This window comes from Anomaloglossus baeobatrachus, chromosome 11, assembly GCF_048569485.1.
Source record: "Anomaloglossus baeobatrachus isolate aAnoBae1 chromosome 11, aAnoBae1.hap1, whole genome shotgun sequence".
Taxonomy (NCBI): Eukaryota; Metazoa; Chordata; class Amphibia; order Anura; family Aromobatidae; genus Anomaloglossus; species Anomaloglossus baeobatrachus.
Window position 1 is genome coordinate 35,792,291 of NC_134363.1, and position 15,935 is coordinate 35,808,225.

At 47.3% G+C, this 15,935-nt stretch overlaps 1 protein-coding gene across 2 annotated transcripts; it reads right to left on the reverse strand.

Moving 5' to 3' along the window:
• Positions 1-790: 790 nt before the first annotated feature.
• Positions 791-15,059, reverse strand: LOC142257140 (cornifelin homolog B-like). Of its 2 annotated transcripts, XM_075329249.1 has the most exons (5): positions 15,041-15,059; positions 14,848-14,942; positions 8,780-8,900; positions 5,790-5,926; positions 791-1,634 (listed from the first exon to the last, which is right to left on the reverse strand). In XM_075329249.1, the coding sequence occupies exons 2-5, from the start codon at positions 14,860-14,862 to the stop codon at positions 1,545-1,547; spliced, it is 363 nt and encodes a 120-aa protein (XP_075185364.1). In that variant the 5' UTR covers positions 14,863-14,942; positions 15,041-15,059; the 3' UTR covers positions 791-1,544. The 2 variants fall into 2 exon arrangements, with proteins under 2 accessions (XP_075185364.1, XP_075185363.1); XM_075329248.1 differs by lacking the exon at positions 15,041-15,059 and having other exon boundaries at positions 14,848-15,016.
• Between the last annotated feature and the right edge of the window lie 876 nt (positions 15,060-15,935).

A 15,935-nucleotide genomic window follows, 5' to 3' on the forward strand; every position in this document is an offset into this window, starting at 1 on the left:
AATCTGTCTTCTCATGCCGACTATAGTTTATCGTGGTATTGGTCTGTGTGCTGTTGTCTCCCAGTCCTGCTAGTGATTATATTGCATGGTGCTTGGAGTTGTTGTGGAGTTCTCCCGTCAACTTGTTGTTTCCTCCCTGATCTTATTTTCCTCCTTACCTCTTGTGTGAGCCTGCTGTGGGATAGAGTCTTTGTTTCCCCTGTTTGTCTATCTCAGTTGGTTTTATCACACTCCTGTCCTGGCTCTCCCCTAAGGGTAGGGGGTATAAGGTCAGAGCTGGTCAGGATCAGGGTCAGGAAGGTGGCTCAGACATCCTCACCTTCAGAGGTAACTGTGAGCTAAGGGATAGCTATGGTCCCCCTAGTCTTAGGGCCAGTGTAGGAGCCCCTGTCCCCTACTCTTCCCGATCATCGTGACACCTCAGAGGGTCGGTCATTCCTGCCGAAATTTGATTTTATTCCTGTGGTTAGACCAAGACGGATAGTAAGTGTTGTATTCCAGCCTTCTGGATGATGCCTTAAAGATGTTCTCAGGGATTAGAAAAAAATAATAATATAAGGAAGTAAATGACATTACAAATAAATTCCTAATTAGCTTTAATTAGCAAATCCCCATTGTTAAGTCCCTGGAGGTAATCACATGAGAACTAAAATGGCCGCCATCTTGTTACCACAACAGCTGTGATGCCTCCATGTGCCCCCATCTACTCAGGGCAAGTGACAGGCCTAATTTCAGTAGAAATTTTGGTTTGACCACATGACCTTAGTAAGAAAGGAAACGGACCAAGAAAAAAAAAAAGTAATATACTTTTATTACCATATTGGTTTATAAAAAAGTACAAATATAAAATCCGTGGTGCATAAGAAGACTGAGGCCTACTACTGTGTGTAATATATATATACAAATTCAGACAGGAAGTGGAGGTGTTGCCTATGGCAACAGAAAATCAGATTCCAGCATAAGGCCTAAAAAGGATTAGGATTAGTTGCTAGGGGCAACAAGGACGGTTATGGAACAACCAATCCGGGTTCAGTTTTCATTTTTTCAGTGATGTTTAGAAAATGGAACCTAAGCTGTGATTGGTTGCTATGGGTAACAAGGACACTATTCCTTTGAAATATGTACACAAAGGCAATATGGCACTTTATAGAATAGCCGTAACCGATTAAAATGTAAAGAAAGGAAAGTGTCAAGATAACCATAGTCATAAGGCCGAATTCAGGCGTCCGGGAAATATGTTGTGTGTGGTATCTGGACCGCCTGCGCGTGTCCTGACCCGAACTATGAGGGTGTTGGGATCAGGAGGCCCGCGACCGGTCCGGACATCACAGTCTGCACTCGGACTGACAGGCTCCCATCTTTACTCCTTATTAAACATGGGATGGGCTCGGTGCATGTTACTTAAAGGGGAGGCCAGGGTGTGTGAATCTGTTAAAACCCCCCTTTCCATTGGGACCAGTCCTTCTGAAAAGCTTATGGAGGCTACTGCCTTATTTTATGACTATATCTTCTACATATATCTTCTAGTCCTGGCCGCCATCTTTTCACTTCCTTGCCTTCAGCTCGCGAGCCATCTGACACAGCGTGCAGGGGGCACAACACGTGAGACACACACAGTCATTGCAGATAGTGCCCTGTAAGAGAAAAGGAGAGAGGTCAGCCTCATGGAGATATAAGGACATACCACAAGGAGGACATATGTCTGCTGCCATAGTCACTGGAGAGTCATGGCTGCTTCCGAGGGTTCTGTGCTCGTTACATGGCCGAAACGGGCCCATCTAACATAGTTCCCAACTTTTCCTGGGACTTTATGCCTCACCCCCACTCAGGGATGCCAATAGCCCAATATTGGGTGAGTTTTACATAAACCTTGCCCCCTTCTGGCCCAGAAGTTCTCATAAATATTTCTGCACCTCAAAACTGCATCTTGTGGCAGAAAAAACGCACCTCTGACCGAAAAACGCATGCGTTTTTATCATGTTTTCAGCACGTTTTTAACTCTTTTTAGCGGCGCTTTTACCCGTGCATTTTTTTTTTCTTTTACTATATTCAATGGCTAAACGCAGGTCAAAATCGCACAAAGAATGGACACATTGTCTTTTTTGGTTTCAAAAAAAGAAACACAGTCTTTCTGAATTCTGATAGACTTTGCTCGGGAAGGAAATGATGAAGAGGTGAAACGCGCGTTGGGACCTGGGAGGCTTTACATCCCTACTTTAACAGGTCAGTATCATCACTAATTATTACCAATTGAACTGAGGGGATATATGAGTGGATATTGATATAAGATATGCATATTAGTTGGTTCATAGGTACTTATTGTATTGGAATTATATACATTTATTGATTAGCACTGGCATATAAATTACCCTCTATGCACTGTGCATTATACCTTTAAAATCTGTTATTTTACTGCTATTATATCTCTCCCTTTTTTTCCCAGTCGTATGTGACCCCGATAATTAACTGGCATTATTACATATATGTATATTATACTACAATTATGTTGTGGTGAAGCCAACCCTTATGGACTTCTTGCTTTTTTAATAATTTTAACATTGTTGTTATACCTTAAATAAAAATTAGTTTTATTAATTTTGGGTTGAGCACCATTTTTTTCTCTGGATGAGAGGCTATGTGCGCACACTGCAGATTTGTTTCTCCAGTGAAAAACGCACCTTCTGGCAGAGAAACGCACCTTTCTGCGGAAAACTGCACCAAAAACGTGCTTTTACAGCGTTTTTGGTGCGGATTTACCTTGTTTTTGCCGCTGCGTTTTTTTTTTTAACATTGTCAATGGCAAAACGCCTTCTTGGTGCGTTTTTTTTCCACAGGGAGGTGCGTTTTTCTGCCAGAGGGTGCGGTTTTTGCTGGAGAAACAAATCCGCAGGTGTGCACATAGCCTTAGTTTTTTTAATTGAGGCTATGTGCACACCTGCGGATTTGTTTTTCCAGCGAAAAATGCACCCTCTGGCAGAAAAATGCATCTGTGGCTGAAAATACGCAAAAAACTCGCATGCGTTTTTGCTGCGTTTTCAGTACGTTTTTGACGCGTTTCAGTGCGTTTTTGTCCCTGCATTTTCTTAACATTGTAAATGGCAAAACATAGGGAAAAATGCAAAAAAGAAGTGACATGCTGCTTCTTTTTTCTGCAACCAAAACTGCAGGCAAAAAAAGAAGCAACGTGCGCACAGCCTTTCGGATTTCTCATAGGCTTTGCTGGAGAAGGTCATACATACAGTTTAGGACCGCAAACTGCACCTAAAACTGCAGCAAAAAAAGCAGCGTGCGTACAAGGCCTTTGTGTAAAGTCCCTACAGTAAGGGGTACTTTGCACGTTGCAACATCGCTAGCATCGGTTAGCGATGCCGAGTGCGATAGTTCCCGCCCCCGTCGCACATGCGATATGTGGTAATTGCTGCCATAGCGAACATTATCGCAGCTTTACACGCACAGACCTGGTCGGCGACGTCGCAGTGACTGCCGAAATATCCCTCCTTCAAGGGGGAGGTGCGTTCGGCATCACAGCGACGTCACTAATCGGCCGGCCAATAGAAGCGGAGGGGCGGAGATGAGCGATACATAACATCCCGTCCACCTCCTCCCTTCCTCATTGCCGGTGGAGGCAGGTAAGGAGATGTTTGTCGTTCCTGCGGGTTTACACACAGCGATGTGTGCTGCTGCAGGAACGACAAACAACATTGTACCTGCGGTCGACCCGACATTATGAAAATGTCCGACACTACACAGATCACTGATTTTCGACGCTTTTGCGATCGTTTATCGACGCATTTAGGATTTACACGTTGCAATGTCATTACCAGTGCCGGATGTGCGTCAGTAACGACGTGACCCCGACGATATTCCGGATGCGATGTCGCAGTGTGTAAAGTACCCCTAAGGGTTCGTGCACACATGACATCTATATTTTTCACTTGCAAAAAAATTCCAAACTCTCCAACCGGACACCACATTGTATATTGTATTTGCTGCCACTTAGGCACCACATCTCCATTGTCAAATGGAATTAATTGTTTTTTGGACAATCTTTTATCCAGTGAATAATATTATTTTTAAAATGACTGTGGCATTTTTATTTTATGAAAGTGGAGCCGCCATGTAGACATATCAATTCGAACATGCCACATCAGTGATCTGTGGTCGCGAAACGGGAGAATATCCTCCTACCGGTCGTCATCCCTGGATTTCTTTTGACCAGGCGTGACATCACATAAATGTCACTACTCCCTGATAACATTCATGCACCAGGCCGACTAATCAAAAGAAATGTCAGGTGGGACGGCAGGTAGGAGGCGTTTCTCCTGTGCCTGTGCCGTGGCCATTGGAACAGAACTCTACGTGACTTGTATATCTATAATGGTCTTTTCTCCCACCAATCCAACATTGGGCATCGGACACTAAAGCGGGCTTTACACTCTGCGACATCGCTAGCTGATGCTAGCGATGCCGAGCGTGATAGTACCCGCCCCCGTCGCACATGCGATATGTGGTGATCGCTGCCGTAGCGAACATTATAGCTACGGCAGCGTCACACGCACATACCTGCTCTGCGACGTCGCTGTGACCGGCGATCCGCCTCCTTTCTAAGGGGGCGGTTCGTTAAGCATCACAGCGACGCCACAGCAGCGTTACTGAACCGCCGCCCAATAGAAACGGAGGGGCGGAGATGAGCGGCCGGAATATCCCACCCACCTCCTTCCTTCCTCCTTTTACGGTGGACGCAGGTAAGGAGATGTTTGTCGGTCCAGCGGTGTCACACACAGCGATGTGTGCTGCCGCAGGAACGACAAACAACATCGTACCTGTCGCAGCAGCGATATTAAGGAAATGAGGGACGTGACAACGAGCAATGATTTTTGACGTTTTTGTGCTCATTGATCGTCGCTCATTTGCGTTACACGCTGCGATGTCGGTAACGATGCCGGATGTGCGTCACTAACGACGTGACCCCGACGATATCTCGTTGCCGATGTCGCAACGTGTAAAGCCCGCTTTAGTGGTAGCATTGCTGAAGCACCCATATGATATCTGGAAACATGGTCCTATTGGCAAAAGTATCATGCACGGGTTCTTGTCTATCCATATCCATGCATGATGCCCTCATGCTTGGCACGCAACTCCACCACCTACTGTGTACTACTACCATAAGTAGTATGACATCGAAAGACTAATACAACCACAGTTGAATAATCATGTGACGTAGCCTTCTCGAAATGCCATATTACAATGGTTTCCAACCCTACTGATGAATATCCACTGTACACCAGTAATCTGTGCTTTGGGGACATGTATAGAGATGAGCAGACCTGTGGAAGTTCAGGATCGACGAGTTAGATAAAGTTCAGTTCGGGACCCGAGCTTGACCTGAACTTGATCCCGGAGCCCAAACCCTATTGGAAGCCAAGGATTGGGCACGTACAGCCATCCATAAAGAGAGCTTTTCCAGTAACGGTAGCGCGAGGTGTTTTTTTTGTACACACTACATACGAAAATTTAGTTTTACCCCCGTGACAGCCGTTCAGAGACTGCAAACAGCTTGCACTGAGCTTGAGCACCGAGTGTACCCGAGCACCCCGTTGCTCAAATGAGTGGTTAGCATACGTTCAGCACTCAAACTCGGACACTGATTTTTTCAGTACGAACCTTGAACTTTACAGTTTTGGTTTGCTCATCTTTGGACATATCGGCAACGAGATGAAACCACTAATGCAAATATAAAATGGAAGTTACAAGATACAATAGAAGGGAGAGAACCCTAGAATGCTTACCGGGATGTGATACCGTTCTCTTATACCGGTACGTAAGGCGATCATAGTGCCTCCTATTATCGGCAGACAACAGCACTCTCCAAAATTCGAGGCCACTCTACAAGCCAAGCAAAGAGGGCAAAATGTTCCACATAGACCTAAAAGGCACAAAAATAACACTGACTTACCTACATGACAATTATTTTGGTGTAACAGCTCACAGAGTGTCCGCCATGACAAACCACCCATCTGTCAGGAGACTCTCCAGGAGGCTTCCATATGGCTAAGGCTACCTGAAAATGGGTCTTCAGACATGACATTCACAGTGTAGCATTGCATTGTCTGTTGGGATTGCATTGTGACTAGCCACCTGCCGTGATCGGAAATCATCTAATCCAGATAAGGTCTGTGTAATGTTTCCTTCATAAAATTTAGTATAGGCCACATGCAACCTCACTGGTTTTTTTAAAGCAAGATTTCAGCTTTAAAATAGTCTGAGAATTGTTGTAGATGCCTCCAGGTAGCCAATAACTCACTGAATACAATACATGAATGTTCATCTGGCAGAAGGTGATTTTTCCCGATTCCACTAGACATATAAGTGTTCAGCTGAGCGTCCATATTTTCTCAATGCGGAGGTGGCCTATGGCTCATGGCCGGTGTAGGGTCGGCGAGCGGGCGATCCACTGGACCACAAGGGGGACCTGGGCTTACCCTTTAGTGGGAAGGGCTTAACTAAGTGCCTACCAGGAGGCGAATGTCAGGTACCACTGGCTGAGGCAGACAGGAGAGCGGGTACGAACAGGTATGATGGGCAGGGCAGGACAGACAGCTATGGGAAGGCAGACTCTGGAATAAGTGACAGGACAGGAGCACAGGAACCTGACAACTAGATAGCAAACTGAAGACTGACCAACTAAAGTCGTTGCGGAGACACCTTCCCTAATAGGAGGGTGTCTTAAATACACAGTGCCTCTCAGCCATAGGCTGTGAGGTATTTCCAGGAAATGGCCCATTAAGAGGAGAGCCAATGTGTGCGCACACACGCACCCTGTGGTGTGTACATGTGACGCCCTGGACAAGCCAGGGGTCACAGGTAATTACACCACCACACCCTACACCCCGGTTAGGCACATCAAAGCTAGACCCAAAAATCCTTGTTGCCTTCCTCCAGGGGCTGATGTTCACACCAGGAGGTGGGCCAGGCGGTTGGTCCCGCCCCCCGAGGAGTTCTCAGTCCTGGAGGCAGGAAAAGACCGCAGATTAGTTTTGGACAGAAAAGTGTGAGGAGCAAAGTGGTAGGAGAGCAACTGTGAGACTGCGTCCGGGTGTGTGCCCCGGACAGTGAAAGCAAGGTTAGCAGACGGCGGTGACCGTCTGCAGGAGTGGCCTATTGGAGTTGCCGTAAGGACCGTGGACGGGCGGTGGCCCGGCGGTACCGGACCGGTACACAAGGAGAAGCCAGCACCATTGGCAGGGGCCTTTCGGACCCCGGCAAGGCTTGGAGTCGCCGTGAATTTGCCAAATCCGTCAGTGAAGGGGACCTCCGGGTTTCCAAACAACTAAGTCCCGATTGAAGGCAACAGTCCAACTGTATGAGAGAGACACCACCACCGCCAAGGCACCAGTTTCTCAGGGCCAGCGCCTGCGGGCAAAGAGGGGCTCCTCCGGCCCATATCCAAGCCGGGGAGCGGGTTACCGGTGAGAACCCATTGGAACCAACAGAAGTACTAGGTGCAGGGAAAGAGACAGTCACCGTTAACTACCGGGGAAAAGCAACAGCAGCCGTCCGTGGGAACCGTCTTTCCAGCCGTGTGTTTTACCGAGAACTGTGTCATCGTCTCAGGCTGAGTGAGTACCACCGTGCCGTGCGGCACAGCGCTGCCCCCGCGACCCTGCACGTCACCAGGCCCCGCAACCCGCCTGCCATCACCCATCCTTACCCCATCACTGGGCCCCGGGACAACCAACCCCTACCCACGGAGGGGAGAACTAACAACTCAGCTGCTCCCTGTCACCGCTCCCGGGATCCCCATACAGAGCAGCGGTGGTGTTACCAAAAATCACCACAACCGTGGGTGGCGTCACGGACAATAACCAAATCCCCACCACCAATCAACCCCTTTCACTCATGGGCGAGGAGCGCCGCTCGAGACCCCGGGATCCGGCCCACCGCTCGAGCCACCACCGAGCAGCAGCAGCCGCCGCAGCAGTGGCCAGACCCGAGCAGTGGGTGAGCGCAGCGTTGCCAACCTCCTCCCCGCCCGCGACATACAGACCTCGGGGGAGAGGGAGGCAGACAAGCATATGGGCGGCTGTGTAGCTGCGGGGGAGGACGCAACCTGGCCATGAGTAAGTCGGCGTCCCTGCAGAGACACCGGCGCTACACAAACACTTTTAGCACCAACTTTTTTTCCCCTAAAACAAACAGACCAGGTGTTAAAATTCCAACTGCTTGATCCCTCTGAACCTCTCCATCATCCGGAAGAGTTGGAAGAAACCCATAATCAAATGGTCATTCGATCCGGCACAAATCGGCGGGTTTGGTTGACTACTATCTAATGGCCATTAACGGCCACATAATAGATCTAAATTAGTCTGAAAATTTTTCAAGTTATTGAGTAGCCCTAGCTGCGGACCAAATATATTTGGAGCCAGTCTATCATTTCTGTCTCTAGAAATGGTTCAGGTCCAAACTAATGGGTCACATCATCTACAGTACAAGTCCCATTGACCTGCCTATATATTGTGAAGGACATTTTCCATAATTTGGTAGGTTTCTTGCCGACCCAAGAAAAATGACAGATGTCGCCATGTTTATTTCTTTGTTAAAGAACCCTTAGCTTAGCCGGTATGAAAATCCAGCTCAGGATGAGGTTATATAGGGCCATAAATGAATTATTACTACTAATCTATGCTATAAAATCATTTAGTCGTAAAACCAATTAGTGCTGTTCTTTTTTAGAAATATATAGCGTAGGTTGAAGAGGTTGGTGAATGGTCATACTTACAGACTCCCATGTCCTTACAACAGTCCGAGACATCAGAAGTCCACTGACTGGCAAAGGGTGTGGAACTGGTGAATACTTGCACCACCTGAGGTTGAGCCGTGACCGGGTAAGTCATTTGCATCTGCAAAAACATAGAAAGGCTGTGATTTATTGGTGATTTTGGAGTCTTCAATACGTGAATCCAATAATGCAATCGCCATAGTGTAGGTTGGTCGTTGTTCAAGCAGCCGAGTCCAAACCATAGAGTGGAGGTCTCCAATTTTGGAATTTATGCATGACCTGACCACCTTGAAGCTAGGGATCCAAAATGTATGAAGTTCTGAAAAGTTTGCACTTGGTGACTTAGTGCTTGATGAGGCCACAGCAGCCTAAGGTAGGCTAGTATGGCCCTATTATAGTATTTTCTCATGAATCAAATCAGTAGGGGTTATTAAAGGGAATCTGTGAGCAGGTTTTTGCTATCTCATCTAAAAGCAGCATGACGTAGGCAAAGAGACCCTGAATCCAACGATGTATCACTCAGATGACTGAGTGCAGCCGTTGTGACACAATCAAAGTTTTTAGATTTTGGGGGTATGACATATTACTGCAAAGGGGCCCACCGGAGTATTCTCCAGCTCTCCTGTGGGCCAGTCCAAGCCTGATCGCTGGTGGTGATTTAAACCTTCACTATACGTAAACAACAGCACACAGAGTAATAAATAACACATCATTGAACTCTGTGTGTCAGCCTCTATCTCCTGCTGTCTTCAGATTGCATAGGTTACTTGGCTATAGTCCTCATGAGTTTTCTGTCGGAGGTGTTTGGATGAAGGAGATAAAAATGGGGCAGTACGTGCAACTTTGTGTAAATGCTTCTTACATTTACGTTGAAGGGTGTCTACGTGGAATGAAGTCCTAATCTATTGGATACCAATTTCACAGATGACCACCATCGATGTAAGTCAATTTTGCATCGTGTCCTCCAGTCATGATGTGGCGCCCCTGAGGCTTCAGTCGCCACAGAGTATTGCACCCAAACTTGGGTGTAATGCTAAACTTGGATTCTGAGGAGGTCAGTCCTGGTTTCACCACTTACACACTCAAATACACACAAGGTTGCCCTGTTCCCACTGGGACTGGGCTAGGGTAGGGTAATAAAGGGGTTGCTGACAGAGTGGCATTTACAGGATGCCCCAGTCCCACTAGTTTTGCACCTGGGAGGGGGTTGGAGCAGCCAGCAGGGGGAGTCAGGAGCCAACACAACAGTTAGAGAGTTCTCCAGCAGGAGAGGAAAAGAGCAGACGTGTCTCACGGGTGCTCCGGTGGGAAGGATGAAAAGTTCACACGGTTGCCGTGGGGAGAGGGAATCTGCTCCTCTCGGAACCAGCTCCACACAGTGCAGCAGGACCCTAGGGAAGATCATACTTCATGTTGGTTTTCCAGAATCTGCTGTGATGGGGAAAGTTTTAAGCTTCCTTTACTACACAGCGCCCTAAAGCACAGTGCCAGAGAGGATCCGGGGCATTGCATAACGCCAGACCCCATAGCGGAACCGCGGCACCTGCATATAGGGACAAGAATACTACTCGTGAAAACCCGAGTCCCCATGTAGCTTCAAGCCAGGGGATCCACTGCACAGGCGCTTCAAGGAGGGAACCCACCGAACACCACACTGGACTGATCTCTAAAAGGATTTGGGTTCAACGGAGCCCATCACGGCAAGTGACTGGTATTACCCAGGTGAGCGGCACCGTACAAAAAGTGAGTAAACACCCTGGAACCACAGCCATATGTGGGCGTCACACGGTACGATATATCGGGCGATATGTCGTCAGGGTCACGTCGGTAGTGACGCACATCCGGCATCGTCTGATATATCGTAGCGTGTGACAGCGGTGAACGAGCAGAAATACTCACCTTCTCGTTCATCGTTGACACATCGCTCACTTTCAAAACAATCGTCCGTCAGGTTGTTCATCGTTCCCGTGGCAGCACACGTCGCTTCGTGTGACACCCCGGGAATGACGAACACAGCTTACCTGTGTCCCGCAGGCAATGCGGAAGGAAGGAGGTGGGCGGGATGTTTATGTCCCGCTCATCTCCGCCCCTCCGCTTCTATTGGCCGGCTGCCGTGTGATGTCGCTGTGACGACGAACGTCCCTCCCCCTTCAGGAAGTGAATGCTCGCTGCCCACAGCGACGTCGCCTGGGAGGTAAGTACGTGTGACGGGGGGTTAACAAATTTGCGCGCCACGGGCAACTAATTGCCCGTGACGCACAAACGACGGGGGCTGGTACGATCGCTCGTGCAATCGCACGATAGATCGTTCCGTGTGACGCCCGCAATAGACTCTGTCTCTTTATTACTGGCACCACTGCTCGGTGCCTCGACGCCTGCCATTGCTACTCTCCTTATCATCCTCCCCGGGGCCCGCTCCACCTGTGGGGAGCGATACCACCCATAGCTGCTACCACCATGCGCCTTGGAGGACAGCGATAGCAGTGGCGGCACATTCCCTGGCCGCATACCACAGATGGCGTCATGACATTCACCTTACTACTACCATCAACATCCTTCCCCTTGCTTTGGGGCAACGGAGCCGGGCTAGGCCGCCCATGACGATGACAGTCAACGGCCCGGCGACGTGTAGGCTAACCGCCTGCCCCGTGGGGCGCTACAATGAGAAGCCTCATAGTTCCAACTTGATAAATATGGCACAACTTATGCTATTTTTCCAGACTGGAACATTCACGCATTGTAGAACATTATTAATAATTGGCGCTTGTTAGCCCGTGATCTGTAAAAGGGAATGCGATATGAGGAATCATTTACTAAGAGACAAGGCTCGCTGAAGCAAAGCCGGTGACTTGTCTCATGATTCCCGTGTTGTCAGCTCTTTCCGAGGCCTCCTTGTTTGAAGAACGGTAAATTCCACAAGACTCATGGGAGAGATGTCATACGAATGTCTGGTGTGGTGAAAGGATTAGGACAGGATCGGGCAGGAATAACCGGAGCTGGTGGAATGTCCAGTCTTTTGTTTGTAGACTGGATCATTCAGAGAAGCGACTACGAGCCGGGCCATTATAGGAGACAATGGCCTTATTCACGCAGGTTTCTTCAGAAAGTCTTCACAATGGTCATTCTCCTGCCCCATTGCTCGAGGAAAGGTTCTCTCATTCATCAGCCCTGAGATCAATACAATTGTGGCCTAAATGGTCTAATAGAAGAACTAAACTGTATTTTTTTTATATGGATGATCATCCAATAAAGATAGAGCTGTGTGAAGCTTAATGTGGGCACATGTGTCACACGGTGCCTGGCTCTAAACGTGCCGAGTATTATGGTGGCATCTGACGCTGTTCACACTGCAGAATCTGACACTCCTCATATGATGCTTCTGAGTTACACCTACAGGCTCTTTCTTTGACCAGCTATATTCTCATTAGTGATCGGCCTTGCAGGAGGCTGCTGGTTACCTATTGGATCATATGTTGTGGGAGAACTCCCCACCTTTTTAATATGGCGGAGCCTGTTTTCCCATGCCGACTATAGCTTTTGCTAAACCGCTCCATGTGATGTTGTATCACAGCCCAGTCCCGTTGATGATGGTACTACCATGCAAAGAAAAATTGACTTGCGGAGGATTTGGCATACGCAAAAAAAATATCATTTTTTTTCGGGAGAACAGGTGAACTCCCATTTTTTTTTCCAAGTACATTCGCAAGTATAAAGTAACGTTGGTCAGACCTGGATCAGCCAACAATCTCATCTGTGTCAGATTGAGCTGATTGACTACATTATGCCTGATCCCTAAGGGGCACTTTGCACACTACGACATCGCAAGCCGAAGCTAGCGATGCCGAGCGTGATAGTCCCTGCCCCCGTCGCAGCTGCGATATCATGGTGATAGCTGCCATAGCGAACATTATCGCTACCGCAGCTTCACATGCACTTACTTGCCCTGCGACATCGCTCTAGCCGGCGACCCGCCGCCTTCCTAAGGGGGCGGGCCGTGCGGCGTCACAGCGACGTCACACGGCAGGCGGCCAACAGGAGCGGAGGGGCGGAGATGAACGGGATGTAAACATCCCACCCACCTTCTTCCTTCCGCATTGCCGTCGGGACGCAGGTAAGGTGATGTTCCTCGCTCCTACGGCTTCACACACAGTGATGTGTGCTGCCGCAGGAACAAGGAACAACATTGTACCGTCGCTGCTGCGAAATTATGGAAATGTCGGACCCTACACCGATCATACGATAATGACGCTTTTGCGCTTGTTAATCGTATGTAAAAGGATTCACACACTACGATATCGACTGCGATGCCGGATGTGCGTCACTTTCGATTTGACCCCACCGACATGGCACCTGCGATGTCGTAGTGTGCAAAGTACCCCTTAGTTCGCAAGGAAGACACGTTGGACTGAGAGGTGTCAAGAAGCAAGCGAGTTTTCCTTTCCTCCATTTAAGATATATAATAAAGCAGAGTTATGAATTCTGCTCTGGAGTATATACAGGATGTGACTCCGGATCAGTACAGGATAAATAGTGTAATGTATTGTATGTAAACAATACCTCCATGAGCAGAATAGTGAGTGCCGCTCTGAAGTATAATACAGGATATAACTCAGGATCAGTAATGTATGTGCACAGTGACTGCACCAGCAGAATAGTGAGTGCAGCTCTGGAGTATAATACAGGAGGTAATTCAGGATCAGTAATGTATGTACACAGTGACTACACCAGCAGAATAGTGAGTGCAGCTCTGGAGTATAATACAGGATGTAACTCAGGATCAGTAATGTAATGTATGTACACAGTGACCCCACCAGCAGAATAGCGAGTGTAGCTCTGGAGTATTATACAGGTTGTAACTCAGGATCAGTACAGAATCAGTAATGTAATGTATGTACACAGTGACTGCACCAGCAGAATAGTGAATGCAGCTCTGGAGTATAATACAGGATGTAACTCAGGATCAGTAATGTAATGTATGTGCACAGTGATTGCACCAGCAGAATAGTGAGTGCAGCTCTGGAGTATAATACAGGATGTAACTCAGGATCAGTAATGTAATGTATGTACACAGTGACTGCACCAGCAGAATAGTGAGTGCAGCTCTGGAATATAATACAGGAGGTAACTCAGGATCAGTAATGTAATGTATGTACACTGTGACTGCACCAGCAAAATAGTGAGTGCAGCTCTGGAGTATAATACAGGAGGTAACTCAGGATCAGTAATGTAATGTATGTACATAGTGACTGCACCAGCAGAATAGTGAGTGCAGCTCTGGAGTATAATACAGGAGGTAACTCAGGATCAGTAATGTAATGTATGTACACTGTGACTGCACCAGGAGAATAATGAGCGCAGCTCTGGAGTATAATACAGGAGGTAACTCAGGATCAGTACAGGATCAGTAATATAATGTATGTACACTGTGACTGCACCAGGAGAACGAGCGCAGCTCTGATGGAAATCTCAAAATGGCACAAAAAACAATCTTCACGAAGTGCAACACAAAATTGCAAATGAAAACATTACAATTAGTAGATGTGATGTGTATAGTAATATTGGGATGTAATCACGCGGTGTGGTGTGGGACTGGACACGTAACCAGCACAAATCCCTCACACAACCTCTTACTGGTTTCTTCTAATCTCCACATTCCATTGACCCCTGCAAGGCTTCCTAGGAGATCACTTTCCTCCCTCAAAGGAGAGTGGGTTTGTTTTTTTATTTTTCTCATCAGCCTATTTCCCAGTGGAGATCACAATCTATTTTTCCTTCACATAGACATTCCCGTAACACTCACTTCTAGCTTCTCATAAATTCAAAGGCGATTACGTGAAACGCGTGGAGGAAACCTAAGAGAAGAAATAGAGACTATACCAAGAACATACACATGAAGTGGGTCTTCAACCTCTGTACTGTCCAGTGAGGCACACCAGACTCCATCTCCACCAAGATGGTCACCACATGTGGAAGAAGGCTCCTGTCCACCTGTCCTTCACCATCTCTGATCCTCAGGCTCAACATATCTCCACTCAGGACAAAGCTAAACCCAAAACACAAACACTCACTTGTTGTGCAGTCATGTCTCCAAGCAAAGAAGCTGCTCTTGAAATCAGAAGAACGTATAAACCTTGGTCCTTCTATAGGATCCACTCGATAACATCTGGGAAGGGATCCAAACAAAGATTCATTAATCGAGAAGTTGCCAGCCCCCCTCGCTCATGTCTACTCCCACCACCAGCCTCTTTACAAGCCACCTACTCGATTCTCAGAATCTGCTTTTCATCTCTGTGGTCTACACCCCTCCCCTTACCTTTTGATGGCATAGTTTGGTTTTTTTTTTAACCTTGGTTTAAGACGGTTGAAGGAAACCTTAACAAAACAGAACTTCTAGAACGAGGATGTGGGTTAGGAGCTGCGTGTGCAGTGAATGGAAACTAAATTCTGTACAAGTCTTAAGTTGTGTTACATTTCTTTTAATAAAGCAGAACTGGTTGTAGTTTTGTGTGAAAATAATTATAAAAAAAACCCAAAATATATGTAATAATGTACAGTACAGACCAATAGTTTGGACACACCTTCTCATTTAAAGAGTTTTCTTTATTTTCAGGAAAATTGTAGATTCACATTGAAGGCATCAAAACTATGAATTAACACATGTGGAATGAAATACTTAAAAAAGTGTGAAACAACTGAAAATATGTCTTATATTCTAGGTTCTTCAAAGTAGCCACCTTTTGCTTTGATTACTGCTTTGCACAATCTTGGCATTCTCTTAATGAGCTTCAGGAGGTAGTCACCAGAAATGGTTTTCCAACAGTCTTGAAGGAGTTCCCAGAGATGCTTAGCACTTGTTGGCCCTTTTGCCTTCACTCTGCGGTCCAGCTCACCCCCAAACCATCTCGATTAGGTTCAGGTCTGGTGACTGTGGAGACCAGGTCATCTGGCGTAGCACCCCATCACTCTCCTTCTTAGTCAGATAGCCCTTACACAGCCTGGAGGTGTGTTTGGAGTCATTGTCCTGTTGAGAAATAAATGATGGTCCAACTAAACGCAAACCGGATGGAATAGCACGCCGCTGCAAGATGCTGTGGTAGCCATGCTGGTTCTGTATGCCTTCAATTTTGAATAAATCCCCAACAGTGTCACCAGTAAA